General features: G+C 39.0%; 1 protein-coding gene across 5 annotated transcripts in view; it reads right to left on the reverse strand.

Moving 5' to 3' along the window:
- The window catches only part of LOC133577931 (rho GTPase-activating protein 15-like), a 96,653-nt gene that overhangs the window by 29,370 nt on the left and 46,666 nt on the right, over positions 1-20,617 (reverse strand). For all 5 annotated transcript variants that reach the window (XM_072912717.1, XM_061932088.2, XM_061932089.2 and 2 more), the window contains one exon: positions 8,951-9,394. In XM_072912717.1, coding sequence (XP_072768818.1) covers positions 8,951-9,394 — 444 coding nt within the window. The remainder of the gene's footprint in view (positions 1-8,950; positions 9,395-20,617) is intronic.

Consider the following 20,617-nt stretch of genomic DNA (forward strand, 5'->3'; position numbering starts at 1 on the left):
AAATTGTTCTATTTTGTTGTATTTAGCTATTAAGTCTGTTTACACTATGAGATAGTTTTATATTATATTCAGTTATAACTTTTCTGTATTGTTAAATTTAGTTGTACAATATGTTGAAACTATTTTATATGGTCACATGGTTTTATTTTGTTGCATTTAGTTATTAAAAATAACATTAATTTCATCATTGTATTTAGTTATTTATGTACATATTCTTTATTATTTTTATGCTATCACATTTTTTACATTGAGTTTTACTATAAACATTTTTTAACTACTTTAAGATGATAAATTGTTCTATTATGTTGTGTTTAAATATTTTACATTAGCAGTTTGTTTTATATTGATTCATTTAATTGTGATAACAGTAGTAATCATTATAATGACACATTTAATGTATAATGCACTTTTAATCATTTTGATTGGAATGTTTGTTTTTGTCTCAATTATTCTTATAATATTAAATGTTCTTTATCATATCATCTAGCTATAAAAATGTTTAAACTATTTTGCATTATTACATTGTTGTATTTTGTTGCATTTAGTTATAAATACAACATATTTTTTTAGATATATTGTTGTATTTAGTTTTTAAAAAATCATTATTTTTATGTTACATTGTTTTAAATTGTTGTATTTAGTTTGAAAAATAATTGTATATATATATACAAACCCCGTTTCCATATGAGTTGGGAAATTGTGTTAGATGTAAATATAAACGGAATACAATGATTTGCAAATCATTTTCAAGCCATATTCAGTTGAATATGCTACAAAGACAACATATTTGATGTTCAAACTCATAAACATTTTTTTTTGTGCAAATAATCATTAACTTTAAAATTTGATGCCAGCAACACGTGACAAAGAAGTTGGGAAAGGTGGCAATAAATACTGATAAAGTTGAAGGAATGCTCATCAAACACTTATTTGGAACATCCCACAGGTGTGCAGGCTAATTGGGAACAGGTGGGTGCCATGATTGGGTATAAAAGTAGATTCCAAGAAATGCTCAGTCATTCACAAACAAGGATGGGGCGAGGGTCACCACTTTGTCAACAAATGCGCGAGCAAATTGTTGAACAGTTTAAGAAAAACCTTTCTCAAGCAGCTATTGCAAGGAATTTAGGGATTTCCGTAATATCATCAAAGGGTTCAGAGAATCTGGAGAAATCACTGCACGTATGCAGCTAAGCCCGTGACCTTCCATCCCTCAGGCTGTACTGCATCAACAAGCCACATCAGTGTGTAAAGGATATCACCACATGGGCTCAGGAACACTTCAGAAACCCACTGTCGGTAACTACAGTTGGTCGCTACATCTGTAAGTGTAAGTTAAAACTCTCCTATGCAAGGCGAAAACCGTTTATCAACAACACCCAGAAACGCCGTCGGCTTCGCTGGGCCTGAGCTCATCTAAGATGGACTGATACAAAGTGGAAAAGTGTTCTGTGGTCTGACGAGTCCACATTTCAAATTGTTTTTGGAAACTGGACGTCGTGTCCTCCGGACCAAATAGGAAAAGAACCATCCGGATTGTTATAGGGTGAAAGTGTAAAAGTCAGCATGTGTGATGGTATGGGGGTGTATTAGTGCCCAAGACATGGGTAACTTACACATCTGTGAAGGCGCCATTAATGCTGAAAGGTACATACAGCTTTTGGAGCAACATATGTTGCCATCCAAGCAACGTTACCATGGACGCCCCTGCTTATTTCAGTAAGACAATGCCAAGCCACGTGGTACATCAACGTGGCTTCATAGTAAAAGAGTGCGGGTACTAGACTGGCCTGCCTGTAGTCCAGACATTGAAAATGTGTGGCGCATTATGAAGCCTAAAATAGCACAAGGGAGACCCCCGGACTGTTGAACAACTTAAGCTGTACATCAAGCAAGAATGGGAAAGAATTCCACCTGAGAAGCTTCAAAAATGTGTCTCCTCAGTTCCCAAACCTTTACTGAGTGTTGTTAAAAGGAAAGGCCATGTAACACAGTGGTGAACATGCCCTTTCCCAACTACTTTGGCACGTGTTGCAGCCATGAAATTCTAAGTTAATTATTATTTGCAAAAAAAAAATAAAGTTTATGAGTGTGTGAACATCAAATATGTTGTCTTTGTGGTGCATTCAACTGAATATGGCTTGAAAAGGATTTGCAAATCATTGTATTCCGTTTATAATTACATCTAACACAATTTCCCAACTCATATGGAAACGGGGTTTGTGTATATATATATATATATATATATATATATATATATATATATATATATATATATATATATATATATATATATATATATATATATATATATATATATATATATATATATGTGTGGGAAAAAATCACAAGACTACTTCATCTCTACAGGCCTGTTTCATGAGGGGTTCCCTCAATCATCAGGAGATTTTAATGGGAGCATTCACATACCATGGTTTATATAGGGCACAGAGTGGGTGGGTACAGGCTGGCGTAGGGGCGTGGTGATTGGCTCATGTGTTGCCTAGGAGGTGTTTCCGTCTGTGGCGGCATGCTGATACAATTTCGCTGCGCTTGTTGAGGGATGACAGGTCTGGACGGTAAATAATAAACAGTTTCTCTTTCAAGCATAGGTTGCATCTTTTATTACCACTATTGTAAGGTGTGCTGGATGCAAGAATTTGCCATGTTATTGAATATTCAACATTATTGTCTTTGAGGTCCCAAATGTGTTTGCTGAGTTCTGTGGTATTCCGCAGGTTTTGGTTCCTGAAAGAAGCCTTGTGATTGTTCCATCTGGTTTTAAACTCTCCCTCAGTTAATCCTACATATGTGTCGGATGTGTTAATGTCCTTGCGTGTTACCTTAGATTGGTAGACAACTGATGTTTGTAAGCACCCCCCGTTGAGAGGGCAATCAGGTTTCTTGTGGCAGTTGCAGCCTTTGTTGGTTTTGGGGTCGCTCTGTCCGGGGGCTGACGGCTCATTTGCAATTGTTTTGTTGTGGTTTGAGATACATATGTAGGATTAACCGAGGGAGAGTTTAAAACCAGATGGAACAATCACAAGGCTTCTTTCAGGAACCAAAACCTGCGGAATACCACAGAACTCAGCAAACACATTTGGGACCTCAAAGACAATAATGTTGAATATTCAATAACATGGCAAATTCTTGCATCCAGCACACCTTACAATAGTGGTAATAAAAGATGCAACCTATGCTTGAAAGAGAAACTGTTTATTATTTACCGTCCAGACCTGTCATCCCTCAACAAGCGCAGCGAAATTGTATCAGCATGCCGCCACAGACGGAAACACCTCCTAGGCAACACATGAACCAATCACCACGCCCCTACGCCAGCCTGTACCCACCCACTCTGTGCCCTATATAATCCATGGTATGTGAATGCTCCCATTAAAATCTCCTGATGATTGAGGGAACCCCTCATGAAACAGGCCTGTAGAGATGAAGTAGTCTTGTGATTTTTTTCCCACACATACATATATTGCGCTCTACTACGGTATCGAGCACTATTTTTTGGATAACCTTTTTAAGACATATATATATATATATATATATATTTATATACATGTAAATGTTTGAATGTTATATGTGTGTTTATATGTATATATATATATATTTGTATGTTATATGTGTGTATATATGTATATATAGCCGTGCTAATAACAGTAATTTCTGACCCTTTTTTGCAAAGTTTCTTTTTGCAAAGTTTCTTTTTGCACTTACATGGAACTGAGTCACCAAACAAATGTAATTGTATTTTGTAGAGATTGACAGATATACTTTTTTTCAGGGCTATTACCAATTATTAGTAGTCAAGGAGGCCAATAAGCCATATTTAAAGGATATCTTCATTTGCAGTAAAATATATTTAAACATTAATATTAAGCTTTAAGTTTTTTCAACATTTTTTAGGAAAGGTGGGACCAGTAGTGACATAATGTTTGATGTTGACCATCAAACACCTTTATTATATGTGTCTAAGAGGAACGTCAACATTTGAAATATGTAAAATCTCCAGGGAAAATTGGTCAAAATATGACATTTTCTTACGTCACAATAACTCATCTACTCCATTTTATACACTTTATGGATTTTATACATACTGTCAACTTTTATTTTTTATTTTATTTTTTTCCTTTTTTCCCCACCTTTTATGTTCTTTTTTTTTGGTAAACATTTAAATAAGAAATTCTAGTTGAGACTTTTTTCCAAATGGCTAACATTATTTCTTCCTGGATGTTACAGAAAGTATGAGAATATTTGAGCTTCTGCCTCACCTTCTTTACTTATATTATAATCTCATATTTAAACAAAGTTTGGGTTTTTGCCAGAGAAATCTTTTCTGTCATCTTCATGTCCATCCATCTTTTTTCATCTTGTTTTTTTTTGATGGAATCACAAAAAGCGACTCTATCCCTGCAGTAGCCAAAACAAACAAAACGGGACCAGGAAGACGCCAGGAATGAAGGACAAAAACTGGATTTCCCTGCAAAAATTGGAGGTATAGACAGACCAGAGAAGAATTTCCATAAATGACCTGTCGGATATGGAAACATATTTGGGGAGAATTATTGACAATGAGAGTATTTCTGTAAAAAAAGGAAACTGGTGCCTGAGTGGTTATTACTATCTACTTCACTCATGATTTATTTTGTGCAAATACTGCTATAATATATATTGTATCTGCTGATGTTCCTTACATTCCGGCCTACTTTTCTCCAAGGTTTTAAACCCTGCAGCTTATAAAACGGAACAGCAAATTTATGGATTTTTCTTTTTACGCTAATGCCCATAACGTTTTGTGTTGGATAGTTTGCATTAAACCCAAGCAGCAGTGACGTGCAGTCAAAAGAAAAAAAATGAATTAAATTGTTATATGTATCCAGTGATTATACTATAAAGTTATTTTCCATTTAACTTCACCAGTTTTAGATTATTTTTATTCAAAATCGCTGAATTTTCACATTTGCCGTTCAAATACTGATAAGAGACTTGCGGTGAGGCAGCAGCCAGTTGTGCCTCACCATGGATTGCGCAATGACTCGTGCAGTGAGACCGTATTGCTATATGAATTATATTATACATGAAACGACTTGGTCGCATAGTGATGCGGGTGTGGTTCTCCCAAGGATGCAGACGGCTTCGGACACAGCTTGCAGGTAGGAAAATGATTTATTTTAAATATAAATCATATGATGGATAAACAAAAAACATGCATGTAGCACAAAAGGCAAAACAAAAGGACTAGCGTGGGAGCTAGCAGGAAAAAATAGCATAGCGTGAAAAGCTAGCAGAATCAAAGTAGTCGTTAACAGTTGTATGGGAACAAACTGGGAAGCCACCCCGAGTGAGGCCAGGGCAAAGACTAAATAGCCCTCTGATTAGCGCCCGGGCAACAGGTGCGCGTCCCGAACACTAACCAGAGGCAGGTGCGCACAATCTGCCGTCATGGCAACAGAAACAAACTAAACTCAAGGTGCTGAAAACACGTGACACAAACATAAACAAACTCTGATCCGGGCAGCGGATCGTAACAATACATTTCCATAGTTTAGTTAGCTGAGGTATATAATGTACAGTGTATTTTGTCAACAACTGTATGTGTGTAACGTATTTCTTGTGCTGAGCGATCATAAAACTGCTGCGTAGACGCACTGGCTGAGGCTCGCAGTAATCCCGCCTCCTGGTGCCGGTTAAGGCACCTTCGCTGCAGAATGCACCCCGCGACGGGAGCGCCACACCAACCAAAGCCCACACCCAAACCCTCCACGTGCAAGACCGAATCCACCCAAAAAAAAGTCACTTAACAAGAAGCCAAAAAGTGCAAAAACAACAATGCTCGCGCCGGAGGAGCCGTGAACGACTGCAGGGACACAACATTAGGTACACCTGCAGACTGCAGCGCGGATTTCATATTTCATTCATTCACAACTCCTCCAACACCAACACCACTGTTCCCGCACTTATAAGTAAAGGTAAGACCATAATAACATTTTTTTTATTAAATGTGCTTTTTTGTGTGCTACAGTTTGTATGTGTAAAGTTAAAGTTAAGTTAAAGTACCAATGATTGTCACACACACACGAGGTGTGGTGAAATTTGTCCTCTGCATTTGACCCATCCCCTTGATCACCCCCTGGGAGGTGAGGGGAGCAGTGGGCAGCAGCGGCGCCGCGCCCGGGAATCATTTTTGGTGATTTAACCCCCAATTCCAAGCCTTGATGCTGAGTGCCAAGCAGGGAAGAATGCTGGTATGAGCTTTTAAACATAACCCGTTAACTGCTGCCAATCAAATGGTGAATAAGATACTCTTTAGGGTTCATATGTTTGTAAATCTGACTGTGATGATATATTTTCAAGGTAAAAAAAAAATTTTAGGTAAAAAAAATTGTTTATGGTAAAAAATGATTTTCAAGGTAAAAAATGATTTTCAAGGTAAAATAAAATTTTCAAGGTAAAATGTTTTTTTCAAGGTTAAAAATGATTTTCAAGGTAAACAAAATTTTTTAAGGAAAATTTTTTTTTCAATGTAAAAAATGATTTTCAAGGTAAAAAATGATTTTCAAAGTAAAAAATGATTTTCAAAGTAAAAAATGATTTTCAAGGTAAAAAAAAATTTTCAAGGTAAAATTTTAAATGATTTTCAAGGTAAAAATTTTTTTTCAAGGTAAAATTTTTTTTTCAAGGTTAAAAATGATTTTCAAGGTAAACAAAATTTTTTAAGGTAAAATTCTTTTTCAATGTAAAAAATGATTTTCAAGGTAAAAAATTTTTTTCAAGGTAAATTTTTTTTTTCAAGGTAAAAAATGATTTTCAAGGTAAAAAATGATTTTCAAGGACTGAAATGGTGTGTTAGTGTTGGCGCCATCTTTCGGACGAGTTTGCTCACTGCAGGTATTGCGGGTTGAAAATTGACTTTCTCATTTGATGCCGTAAACCGGAAATAGGCGTCCATAGCGTTTCTACTCGTACGGCTTCGTCATTCACCACTCCAAGCAACATTTGTAAGTTTTACAATATAACTGTCATGTTTTAAGTCATGTTTTTTTTAGTTATAGGACTCTTTAGTTTCTGTCTTTTCACTCCCTTGTCTTGTTTCCATGATTACCCCATTAGTTTCACCTGTTCCACGTTTGGACTCATTGTGCACTCTTGATTGTCACCATAGCAACCCATTAGTTTTCACCTGTCACGTCACGCACCTGTTTCACGTTTTGAGTCACGCACCTGCTTTCACTAATCATGTCCATAGTATTTAAGTTCATTCTTTTCAGTTTGTCGTTCTGACGACCTCTCCACATTTATGCTTATGTACTCTCTTCATCCTCTAAGATCCTGCTTCATGTCCCTTGTCAAAGTAAGTTTTTGTTCCATGTTTATAGTCTTTTTGTTTTTCATAGTTTGTTCTCCGCCACTGTGCGTGCTTTTCATTTGTACTTTTTTGCTATAGTCTTTTGGTTTCATAGTTTATTCTCCGCCACTGTGCGCGCTTTCATTTATTCCTTTTTTTTTAATAATAATAAATTAATCATGTACCTTCATTCCCGTCTCGCCCGAGCCAACTTTCCGTTGCATCCCGGAAAAGCACACACCCAAGATCAAATCATGACAATAACTAAAACAATTCGTACTTACTAAAACGTCCCATGTGTGATGCCTGTAGGAGCGTTTTCATGCATATTTGCACGTGCTATCGCCATGTAATGAAGCAAGCGTCGTTAGCATTAGCTAATATGCTAACACGTTTACGAGTGTTAGCATTATTAACTTTTAACTTGAACTATTATCTCACTTTCACCAAAACGTCACCGTGGAGTTATTATTGGTTGTGTTGAGCTGATTGGAGAGCGAGCTTCTGCAGCTAGTGGGGTCCATGACGAGGACTTCTGTTTTGTTTGATCAGCCGTTTTACTGCCGTGTTAAATAATAAACATTTACAACATATTTCTGTGTAAATAACTCATTTCACAACGTATGTATCTGTGGCTTATAGTCCAGTGCGGCTAATATATGGACAAATATGTTTTCTTCTAACATTTAGTGGGTGTGGCTTATATCCTGGTGCGCTCTATAATACCACAGTTCTGTTGTAAAAAAGAAAAGCCGATACCGATATACGTCAAAATTCGGCCTGGTTGATAATTGGTCGATCTCTTGTGTTTAAATGTTGAGGGTTTACTTGTTAATGTCATGACTAGGTCCGGGGTGTGTGCTTTTCCAGGATGCAACGGAAAGTTGGCTCGTGCGAGACGGGAATGAAGGTACATGATTTATTATTATCAAAAAAAGGAATAAATGAAAGCGCGCACAGTGGCGGAGAATAAACTATAAAACCAAAAGACTATAGCAAAAAGTACAAACAAAAAACACGCACAATGGCGGAGAACAAACTATGAAACCAAAAAGACTATAAATATGGAAGAAAAACTTACTTGGCTTGAGGAATTGACATGAAAAGAAGTATCAGGCATGAGCAGAGCATAAATGTGTTGTGAGGTCGTCAGGACGAACAACAGAAAAAGAATGAACTTAAATACTATGGACATGATTAGTGAAAGCTGGTGCGTGACTCAAAATGTGAAACAGGTGTGTGACGTGACAGGTGAAAACTAATGGTTGCTATGGTGACAAACAAGAGTGCACAATGAGTCCAAACGTGGAACAGGTGAAACTAATGGGGTAATCATGGAAACAAGACAAGGGAGTGAAAAGACAGAAACTAAAGAGTCCTATAACTAAACAAAAACATGACTTAACACAAAACATGATTACACAGACATGACAGTTAAAAGTTGAAAAACTTTGCCAAAGGAGGACAAAAGTGTTGAAAAGAAGTGATGGAAATGTGCTGAAGGGGTTAATTCCATTAAAAAGGAGGCTGCATTAGCAGTCGTCTCCAGAGTGAAGCTAAAAGAGGAAACAGGAAGTAGAGCAGGCGGGTGCTCACCGGCGTGTCCTGGTGGAACCGGTGCACGCTCATAGGCTCCGTCGCGGGCAGGTACGGACTCTGCAGCCCTGGAGGCTCCCAGGACGTCTCCCCGGACATGGCGTTGTAGAAGTAAGGCAGCCCGCTGCTCTCATCCATCAGCTGCTCCCAGTCCGAGGTCCACGCCGGACGGGAGGCGGTGGACAGGATGCGGGTGGGGCACCAAGTGGGCGCGGGGGGCCGAGGCTCCTCGGCGGGGTCGGGGCCGGCGGGCTCTTGGGGCGACTCTGCGAGGGGGCTGTCCCAGGTGGTGCGCCCCGTGGCGGGGTGGTAGTAGTACTCCTGTCCACTCTCTGGGTCAACATGCACTTCCCATCCGTGGTGGTCAGGGGGCGACCCGCTCGGGTTCTGGCGGAACTCGGCTAGGTTGACGTAGATTGGTGCTTGCACGCTTTCATCGTCCACCTGTGAGGGATGACATCGCACATTCAGGGACAAACATCAATTAAAGCTGCAAGCAGCATTGGTCGGGCCCGCGTATTTGGCAGGTGCTAGTCCTAAGTGTCCCAATACTTTTGTCAAGTTTTAGTCCCAAGTGTCCCAATACTTTTGTCTACTTTTAGTCCGAAGTGTCCCAAGACTTGTGTCTAGTGTACCTACCTTGTCTGCATTGTGTGGGCACGTTGGTGCTTCCTGCTTTTAAGCAGCCATCTTAAAAAAACAGCAGCATCAGCGCAGCGGTTCTTTGAAGGCTCATAAAATCAAAACCGGAGCAGTTAGAAAAATTATTTCGATAACTTTTATTTGGAAGGGTTCAATCTCTCTCCTGTGTTATTTTGAAGCTGATACGACAAACGCGCTCAGAGGAGATAATGTTTGAAGAGAAGTGACCGGTTTATAAAGAAAAATGTGTTTTGAAGGGGAAATTGCAAACTTCCTGTTGATTTTTGCTGGGGGTTGTCAATATATGAAATGTAGGTCTAAGTGAGACCTACATAGAGGTTTTTGTTTCATGTCTCTCCGACCTTCCCAGTGGGAGGTACAGGCAGTTTTGTCATTTTTTTCTTCCGAGGAGCAGTTTTTTCTGCGTTTTATTCAAAAGAGCGCAATTTTGAGATTTGGTGTTAGGTTTTTTATTAGATCGCAATTTTTGCCAGTCCTGATGTGTGTGTTCAGTTTGGTGAGTTTTGAAGCATGTTAAGAGGGTGGAAATACAGTTAAAAAAGGCAAAAGCTACTGTTTTTAGTACTTTTTTGTCTTGAAGGGGGAATTGCCAACTTCCTGTTGATTTTTGCCCGAGGAAATTAATTAATGAAAAGTAGGTCTAAGTAAGACCTACATAGAGGTTTTTTGTTTCATGTCTCAACAACATTTGTACTGGGAGTTATAAGCAGTTATCTTTCTAGGGGGCGCTAGAGCGCAATTTTGAGTTTTGGGGTTTGGTTTTTTGACAAAAAGTTTTGCCGTATATTACTGATGTGTGTGTACAATTTGGTGAGTTTTGAAGCATGCTAAGGGGGTCAAATTACAGCGCAAAGTTGCGGAAGAATAATAATAATAAAACCTTACAAATTCAATAGGTCCTTATGTCCCATTGCATAAGGACTCCCTTTGGGTTTTAGTAGTACGTGTCCCATTACTTTTGTCAAGTTGTAGTCCTAAGTGTCCCAATACATTTGTCCAGTGTAGGTGTCCCAATACTTTTTTCTAGTGGTAGTCCTAAGTGTCCCAATACTTTTGTCCGGTGGTAGTCCTAAGTGTCCCAATACTTTTGTCCGGTGGTAGTCATAAGTGTCCCAATACTTTTGTCTAGTGTACCTACCTTGTCTGCATTGTGTGGGCACGCTGGTGCTTCCTGCTTTTAAGCAGCCATCTTAAAAAAACAGCAGCGCAGCAGCATCAGCGCAGCGGTTCTTTGAAGGCTCATAAAATCAAAACCGGAGCAGTTAGAAAAAAAGCGCTTCTGTCATTGTAATCACAAGGGTTCAATCTCTCTCCTGTGCTAGTTTGAAGCCGAAACGACAAACGCGCTCAGAGGAGATAGTTTTTGAAGGAAGGTGACCGGTTTTTACAAAAAATGTGTTTTGAAGGGGGAATAGCAAACTTCCTGTTGATTTTTGCTGGGGGTTGTCAATCTATGAAATGTAGGTCTAAATGAGACCTACATAGAGTTTTTTTTTTCATGTCTCCCCAACCTTCCCAGTGGGAGTTACAGGCAGTTTTGTCATTTTTTTTCTTCCGAGGAGCAGTTTTTTCAGCGTTTTATTCAAAAATTGCGCTAGAGCGCAATTTTTGAGATTTGGGGTTAGGTTTTTTTATTAGATCACAATTTTTGCCAGTCCTGATGTGTGTGTTCAGTTCGGTGAGTTTTGAAGCATGTTAAGGGGATCAAATTACAGCTCAAAGAGGCAAAAGTGACTGTTTTTAAGTACTTTTTTGTCTTGAAGGGGGAATTGCCAACTTCCTGTTGATTTCTGCCCAAGGATGTACAATTATGAAATCTAGGTCTAAGTCAGACCTACATAGAGAATTTTGTTTCATGTCTCTCCGACCTTCCTAGTGGGAGTTACAGGCAGTTTGTTTTTCCTAGGGGGCGCTAGAGCGCAATTTTGAGTTTTGGGGTTCGGTTTTTTCATTAAAAGACAATTTTCGCAGGTCCTGGTGTGTGGGTCAAATATGGTGAGTTTTGAAGCATGTTAAGTGGGTCAAATTAGTGCTCAAAGAGGCGGACGGTATAATAATAATAAAACCTTACAAATTCAATAGGTCCTTATGTCCCATTGCATAAGGACTCCCTTTGGGAGTCCTTATACAATGGGCCATGCGGGCCCTAATAAAGAGCCTAAATGGATTCATCTGCTTTGGAACTTTATTAGAACGTCCTGGATTGGTTGTTAGCTGTCTGCCAAGCTGTATAACCTCAACACATATAGTGAGGGCAGAACAGTTCTCGAAACTGGACTTTCAATCCAAGAAGGAGGTAATAATTAAAGGAAGATCTCCATCGAGACAGAGAGACTTTTAAAACTGAAGAAAGATAAGGAAGACTTCTATAAACAAGTTATCAATGCTTTTGTTCAGAAGGAGCGGCGCATGGACTTCATTTATAAGTAAAGGTAAGACCATAATAACGTTTTTTTGTTTTTTGTGCTTTTTTGTGTATATATTGTCGGAGGCAGATATTTACATATATCCGAATTTAAGTTGTACTTCTTTTATTTCTTAGTCATATTTGAAAACAGCTCGTATTTTCCATTTCTTCTCTTGATGCTCTGTCAGCAAGTATACTGTGTGTGTTAACCTTGAGTTCTTTGGAATGTATTATGGCTAGGGAGACGTTGTGCTTGTATTATGGCTAGGGAGGGGGAAGGAAAGAGGGTTTTTTTTGGCGTTGGGAGGACAGACCATTTTGGGAGGCGCAATAGAATGTTCTAGGGTTAGACTGGTCTCAAAATGTATATTGGCAAAGCTTTGAAAATATACAACAAAATACCTATTCTGTCTCTGGTGGTTTTTCAACTCAGCTTTAAAGTGTCGTAAAGAGCTTGGGAGCGAATTGTGACTTGAATTCCCTGGGAGGAACAACTGGTCCAAAACGCAACAATATATATATATATATATATATATATATATATATATATATATATATATATATATATATATATATATATATATATATATATATATATATATATATATATATATATATGTCTTAATAAGGTTATCCAAAAAATAGTGCTCGATACCGTAGTAGAGCGCAATATATGTATGTGTGGGAAAAAAAAAATCACAAGACTATTTCATCTCTACAGGCCTGTTTCATGAGGGGGGGTTCCCTCAATCATCAGGAGATTTTAATGGGAGCATTCACATACCATGGATTATATAGGGCACAGAGTGGGTGGGTACAGGCTGGTGTAGGGGCGTGGTGATTGGCTCATGTGTTACCTAGGAGGTGTTTCCGTCTGTGGCGGCATGCTGTTACAATTTCGCTGCGCTTGTTGAGGGATGACAGGTCTGGACGGTAAATAATAAACAGTTTTTCTTTCAAGCATAGGTTGCATCTTTTCTAGCAAAGCTGAATTTGACCAAGCAACCCCCCCCGTACCAAAAAGCCCTTGATGAAAGCGGATACAATTTCACCCTCAACTATGAACCCGCGCCAGGAAACCAACCGAAAAAGAACAGAAAACGAAACGACATCATCTGGTACAACCCCCCATACAGCAAAAACGTCTCAACTAACATTGGACACAAATTCCTCAATCTGATTGACAAACACTTTCCCAAAGACAACACCCTAAGAAAAGTATTCAACAAGAACAACATTAAATTGAGCTACAGCTTTATGAACAATATACGACAAATCATCTCAAACCACAACAAAACAATTGCAAATGAGCCGTCGGCCCCCGGGCAGAGCGACTCCAAAACCAACAAAGGTTGCAACTGTCGAAAGAAACCTGATTGCCCTCTCAACGGGGGGTGCTTACAAACATCAGTTGCCTACCAATCTAAGGTAACACGCAAGGACATTAACACATCCGACACATATGTAGGATTAACTGAAGGAGAGTTCAAAACCAGATGGAACAATCACAAGGCTTCTTTCAGGAACCAAAACCTGCGGAATACCACAGAACTCAGCAAACACATTTGGGACCTCAAAGACAATAATGTTGAATATTCAATAACATGGCAAATTCTTGCATCCAGCACACCTTACAATAGTGGTAATAAAAGATGCAACCTATGCTTGAAAGAGAAACTGTTTATTATTTACCGTCCAGACCTGTCATCCCTCAACAAGCGCAGCGAAATTGTAACAGCATGCCGCCACAGACGGAAACACCTCCTAGGTAACACATGAGCCAATCACCACGCCCCTACCCCAGCCTGTACCCACCCACTCTGTGCCCTATATAATCCATGGTGTGTGAATGCTCCCATTAAAATCTCCTGATGATTGAGGGAACCCCCCCTCATGAAACAGGCCTGTAGAGATGAAATAGTCTTGTGATTTTTTTCCCCACACATACATATATATATATATATATATATATATATATATATATATATATATATATATATATATATATATATATGTATGTATGTATATATATATATAGTTATATACACATAAATATCCATTGAGACTTATGAGTCACTCTAATATTGCTCATGAAACATGCAGCACGTGATGCTTGTTATTACAAGGTCATACACTGTGGAGCTACTGTACTATGATTGTTGTTCACTCAGTCCAGATTGTTGTCCTATCACATTGTTGTGCATTACTAACTCAAAAACTATTCGGCTGCTGACGTAGAAGCTAGCTTACTTCTAGCTAATGCTGTCGCAAGGCGATGTGTTGGTACGCTAGAAAAAGAGTTCCTCAGTGTTGGCTCTTACAATAATGTCGCTACAACTTGGTTATCGTACACGTTACCGTATGTAAGTGAAGCGTTGTTAGGAGCTTTGCTAGATAGTGTTGCGTTTGGACCAGTTGTTCCTCTCAGGGAATTCAAGTTTCTGGTCGTCGCTCCCAAGCTCTTTACGACACTTAAAGTTGAGTAAAAGAACCACCAGAGACAGAATAGGTATTTTGTAGTATATTTGCAAAGCTTTGTAAATATGATGAGACCAGTCCAGCATCGAACATTCAATCGCGCAGCTAAGATGGTCTGCTCTCAAATATGGAAACCTATTCTATAAAGTCTCTCTCCCTCCCACCCTCGCTGTCTTGTCTTTCCAGCCCAAACACATGCCCATTGTCCTCCGCACCTGGACATAAGAAGAGATAAAAGAAGGAGTATCTCTCTTTCTTACATTCCATACCCAAGGTTAGCACACAGTATTTGCAGACAACCAAAAGACCACAATCGGAAGAAAAACACTAGCTGTTTTGTAATATGATTATGAAATTAAAGAAGTAACACTTAAATACGGATATATGTAAATATCTGCCTCCGACAATAGATTTAGAGGTAAAATAATTGCTCCCTTTAGCTCTAGCCATAGGTTTTTTTAATCTTTAGAATGCAAAAAAAAATGAACATATGTGTTCTTGTCTCTTATAATAATTGTAAACAATGGGCAAAAAATAATAAAAAACCGCATTTTCCCTTTTAAACATTGGCAACCAGCTTTTATTTTTTGAAATCCAGCCTTTGTAAAAAAAAAAAAGTGATTTCTTCAATCTGCCTCGGCCTCATTAAAAATGAGCCGTGGTCCACCACAGATCCCCGAGCTCATCAACGCTATGACTTTCCCTGGGAAACTCACACACTCACGTACAGTAGTACTGGATATCACTTTTTTTTACTTGTATTTGTCACGTGGGAGGGGGGGCGCAGCTTACTGCGGGGTTCGTTCCCCCGGGATGCAAACGGAACACTCCGGACAGGACGTACAGGTAGGAACATCATTTATTTGTCGAAAGTCAAACAAGTACCAAAAACTGAAAACAAGCCAGAGGATTGCACTCAAAGCTAAGGCTAACACTTAGCATAGGCAAGAAGACAAGGAATACTCTTGTAACTGTAGCAAAAGCAAACAATGAAGCCAGGCCGACTGACCGGCAAAGGCAGGATTAAATAGTCCCTCTGATTAGTGCTCGGGAAACAGGTGAGCGTCCCGAGCACCAATCAGAGACAGGTGGAAACAATAAGCACCCAAACAAGGGTGCAAAAAAACAGGAACTAAGGGAGTCCAAAACTAACAGAAACATGATCCGGGCCACGGATCATGACAGTATTGAACATTAAAAATGATTTAACTCCATTTCATCCATGCTTGGCCCACCCAAAACATCACATTTTTAATATGTAACATGCCTTCTAAAAATAAAAAACATTTTATGTAGGAGGGCGGGGCATCAAAATGAAAACAATAACAAGATTTCGGGGCTGTAAATGAGCATATCCCAGCTGAACTACTGTTATCACTTATTGGAAAAGAAGAGGATTTATTAATGGCTTTTTGACTAGGGATGTCCCGATCCAGGTTTTTGCACTTCCGATCCGATACCGATATTGTTTTTGCATTTCCGATCCGATACCGATACTGACCGATACTGGCCTATCCGAGCATGTATTAAAGTTTCAAGTTATTTAGCCTACTTAGTTGTCAGAATCATGTTGAAAAGGGTTTTAGTACTCTTGATAACAACTAGCCAGCTGAATTAGGGGAGTTTGAATAATACACAATGGTTGGTAACAAGAAACTGACCTGTTTATTCAAGGATAAACACAAAATAGACACAATTATACATGAACTAGGGCTGGGCGATATGGCCTTTTTTTAATATTGCGATATTTTAAGGCCATATTGCGATACACGATATATAGCTCGATATTTTGCCTTAGCCTTGAATGAACACTTGATGCATATAATCACAGCAGTATGATGATTCTATGTGTTTTGATTGATTGATTGAGACTTTTATTAGTAGGTTGCACAGTGAAGTACATATTCCGTACAATTCAAGGTTCAAGGTTCAAGGTTCAACTTTATTGTCCCCACGGGGAAATTTGTCTTGGGCACAGTGCATCATTGCTTTCTTAACATACCCAAAAACAACAGAACAAAAACACAAGCACAGACACAACCACAACCATACAACTAACATTTAAACATCAGAACATGGAGCTTGATAGACATAGGTGGCACTTTGATGTAGGCATAAAAACTACAGTATGGAGATTAAAGATAAAGTACCAATGTGCATTGCACTAGAGCTCATGGATAAAGTGCTGTGTGCTAAAGTGCTTAGTTCTAAAGTGCTATGTGCTAAAGTGCTATGTGCTAAAAAAGTGCTAACCTATGTATTAAAATTCTATTGCACATTTGGTCAGCTTAATGGAGGCTGGGACAAATGATAATTTAAGGCGGTTAGATTTGCATAGTGGGACCCGGAGTCTTCTCCCTGATGGCAGGGTTCCATATTCAGGAAAGAGTGGGTGTTGTGAGTTGGAAATAATTTTCTTAGCTTTTTTCCTAACTGCCTGCTCATAGATGCTCTGTATAGGCTCATATTCTTTCCTCCCTACGATTTTCATTGCCGTTTTATGCATGCCGGCCAGTTTGCTTTTTAGCTTAACGGTTAGGTTGCCAAACCATGAGGTGATCCCATATCAATTGACCACTAAATGGTAACACCCCAATAAGTTTTTAGACTTGTTTAAGTCGGGGTCCACTTAAATTGATTCATGATACAGATATATACTATCATCATAATACAGTCATCACACAAGATAATCACATTGAATTATTTACAATCCAGGGTGTGGAGGGGGGCGTCGGATGTAAGTGTCAAAAAGACAGCCAAAAGAGTTTGATATGAGAATAAATCTAAAGTTAAAATATAGGGTAGAAATGCACCCATTTGCAGGAAATGTAGTCTTGATTTTCAACATTTTCTTTCAAGGCTTGCATGTCTACATTAAAACATTCTTCTTCATACTGCATTAATATATGCTACTTTTAAACTTTCATGCAGAGAAGGAAATCACAACTAAAAAAAAATCACTAATTTTTTCATATGGTGTTGATGTGGAAATTTTTGCCTCGGCATTTTGATGGTGTGGACGTGTGGCACCGAATGGAGATAAGCGTCTCGACAGACGTCACAATATTTGAACAATGATGACGAAAACTGTTGTCTCTGTCGTGTCCGTGTGTCGAAAATTGTTATGCGCTTATTTTTTTATGTGATTTTGTGCGTGGCATAGATTTGCTATGCGCAGAGGACGCTTAAACAGTGTGCAATTGCACAGGCGAGCACCTTAGAGGGAGCGTTGCTCGCACGGCTGCGCTACCATCACAGCTAACGTTAGCCATGCTGCTACCTCTCTGCTCGGGGAGGACGTATACGTATGTGACGTATGACGTGACTAAGGCTGAAACGACGCGTCGACGTAGTCGACGTCATCGGTTACCTAAATGCGTCAACGCCGTTTTTGTGCGTCGATGCGTCGCATATTTACGTCACACTACCGTCATGGCGGAGCGCAAAGCAGACGATGCGAGCGTGGTGCGAGCGAGGGGAAAAAAGCACGCCAAAAGTCGTCAAAAGTGTGGGAGTATTTCAATAAACGGCCTTATAATGTAGCGGCGAACAGCTGTCTCGTCAGCTGACGCGCGAGCTCGCAACCGTGGCTGCTTAGCAACCAGCCAAACCCCACTTAATACAATTATATTTGATCTTAGAGCACATCCGCATCCCTATTCACCTAGGCAACCCCAGGAAATGTATATAATTCGGCATTATTTCCGCCAGTCGGCTTATATGATCAGAACCGATCAGTTTACGTTCACGCGCAGGTATAACGCGGCGCGCTCCTGTCTCATCTGCTGGTGCGCGAGCCCGGTAATTAGACAGCTGTGTCAAATCAAGGAGTACAAAAGACGCCAGCGCAGAGTGGAAAAAGGTTTAGTTCATTATAGATAACCCAGAGTTGTGCCAATGGACAGCCGGTAAGATTGCACTTTAGTTGTCTTTGTGGGTGTGGCGCACCTGTTGCGCTGGTGAGATGGGGGGTGCATGTAGCGTGCTTAGTCTGGAGGCTAAATACACACGGTGTTTTGTGTAACTGTTGTTTAGTAAGGAAGTGTTGATATTCTTTGCTTAGTTTGATAAATGTTGGAGCAGTTTGCTTCATCAGGAGGGTGAAGTCGCTCAACTTCAAGTGTTGGATTTAACTGTGTTGGATCATTGGCTGCTGGTGAGGGCATAGAAAAAGGGGCATTTTTCTACCAGTAGACGGCGTTTAAGATTGAGTGTTTCACTGCTAAATTAATAATATATTTATATTGAATATGGATTTTAAATATGTATCTAAATAGGTGGTTAATTGGTTAGGTATTTATGTATTTGCATATTGGGTTTTCTGCTGCATTTATCTATTGTGTTTCTGGTGTTAAATGCATTTTATATGTATCTTGGTGCATTTATGTTGAGACAATTTATTTAAAATCTGTTTTAACTTAAAGGTAAAAGATGTGTCCATGTTCTGGCACTTGTTTAATGGTTAAGAGTTTGATAGCCTAATTAATAATTGTAAATTATGGGATTGATAATTGATTGATTTTTTACAGCATGTTAATCTTGTGGTGTTTTGTCCTTAAAGGTAGATAGGTTTATACTATTGCAGAATATTAAGATTTACACTGGATGTTTACTTTTATATTTGCACATTTAAAAAGCAAATAAGCTACTTTTAATTGTGTTAAATGTTAAGTTTTAAATGTTTACATTGTTACAGAATATTTTGTCATGTTGTTGTCAATGTTGACTGAGTGGCCATACTTTTTTTTTTTTGTAAATAAAAGTCATGCCGTTTGAAAAAACTGGCCTACATTTATTTTTTCATCTTCATTTTAAATAAAAAAATAATCGGTAAAAGGAAAAATAATCTATGGATTAATCGAAAAAAATAATCGATAGATTAACCGATTAATCGAAAAAAATAATCTATAGATTAATCGATAGAAAAATAATCGTTAGCTGCAGCCTTACACGTGACAGTATGTGACGTATGACGTGACAGTATGTGACGTGTGTAAGAAGGTGCACTTGCTGTCTGTGAGAGGGAGACACAGGAAAGAGTGAGAAGAGCCTGTCGTGTAATGCCAGCAGCTAAAAGCAACTGCGTGAGAATCCACAGACCTGTGGATGTGTTGAAGGTGTGCTGGAAAATGCGGAACGGAAATCAGGGAGCAGCAGAAAAGTGGAATGTATTATTTAAATCGGTGCGTTGGAAAACACGGACCGAAGTTTAAAAAAAAAAAACTGGATCTGGATCGGCATTTTCCCATGTCTTGCCGATACGCAATTTTTGGCAAATATCGGCAGCCGATCCGATCCAAATATCGGATCGGGACATCCCTACTTTTGAGCCATCATTTAATGATGACCTGACATGACATTATTACCTATTTTAAGAAGGGAAGTAACGACATGTTGCAAGTTATTGGAGCAGTGGGCTTGTCAGGAGCATTTTATCAGGGGTGTCCATTAGGTGGATGGTGAGCTGGCGGATGGTGTGTCAGTCCATCGCCAGCCAGCCATTCAAAAAATAGACCTAAAAATGAGCAATAATAAATCCTCAGTATGACGTCACTTTGGTCACTTGATTGACAGTCACGGCACCCGAGGGTCTTGTGAGATGACGCTGGCTGCAGCCAGATCATTATTAGGAAAAAACGACCGACAGGAAGGCCAGAAACACTTTTTATTTCAACAGACTTTCGCCCCGTACCTGCCCTCAAAACTCTAAAGACTGACCGCACAGTTCCTGTCTTCACAATAAAAGCCCTGCTTCATCCTGCCTGCGCTAACAAAATAAGGAGTGTGAAACATGCCACTCCATCTCAAACTATTTGTTGTTTTACTTGTGATGTGTCTGTCAACACTACACACCACATGTAGTGGAGCAGTAGAAACACACAAAAAGAAAAAGCTTTTAGTTGTCATTAGTGCTCTACTCTTCAATGATTGAATATTTCAAGTGACACACAATCAACTTCTTTACTAAAAAGGAGACCTGAAACAGCTTTGTGGTGGTTTTACTGGCAGGAAGTGAAGTGAAGGGAATTATATTTATGTATGATAGAAGCTTTTTTTTTTTTTTTTTTTTTTTTTTTTTTTTTTTTTTTTTTTTTTTTTTATGTCCTGTCCAGCTTCTC

Source organism: Nerophis lumbriciformis, linkage group LG39, assembly GCF_033978685.3.
Source record: "Nerophis lumbriciformis linkage group LG39, RoL_Nlum_v2.1, whole genome shotgun sequence".
Classification (NCBI taxonomy): Eukaryota; Metazoa; Chordata; class Actinopteri; order Syngnathiformes; family Syngnathidae; genus Nerophis; species Nerophis lumbriciformis.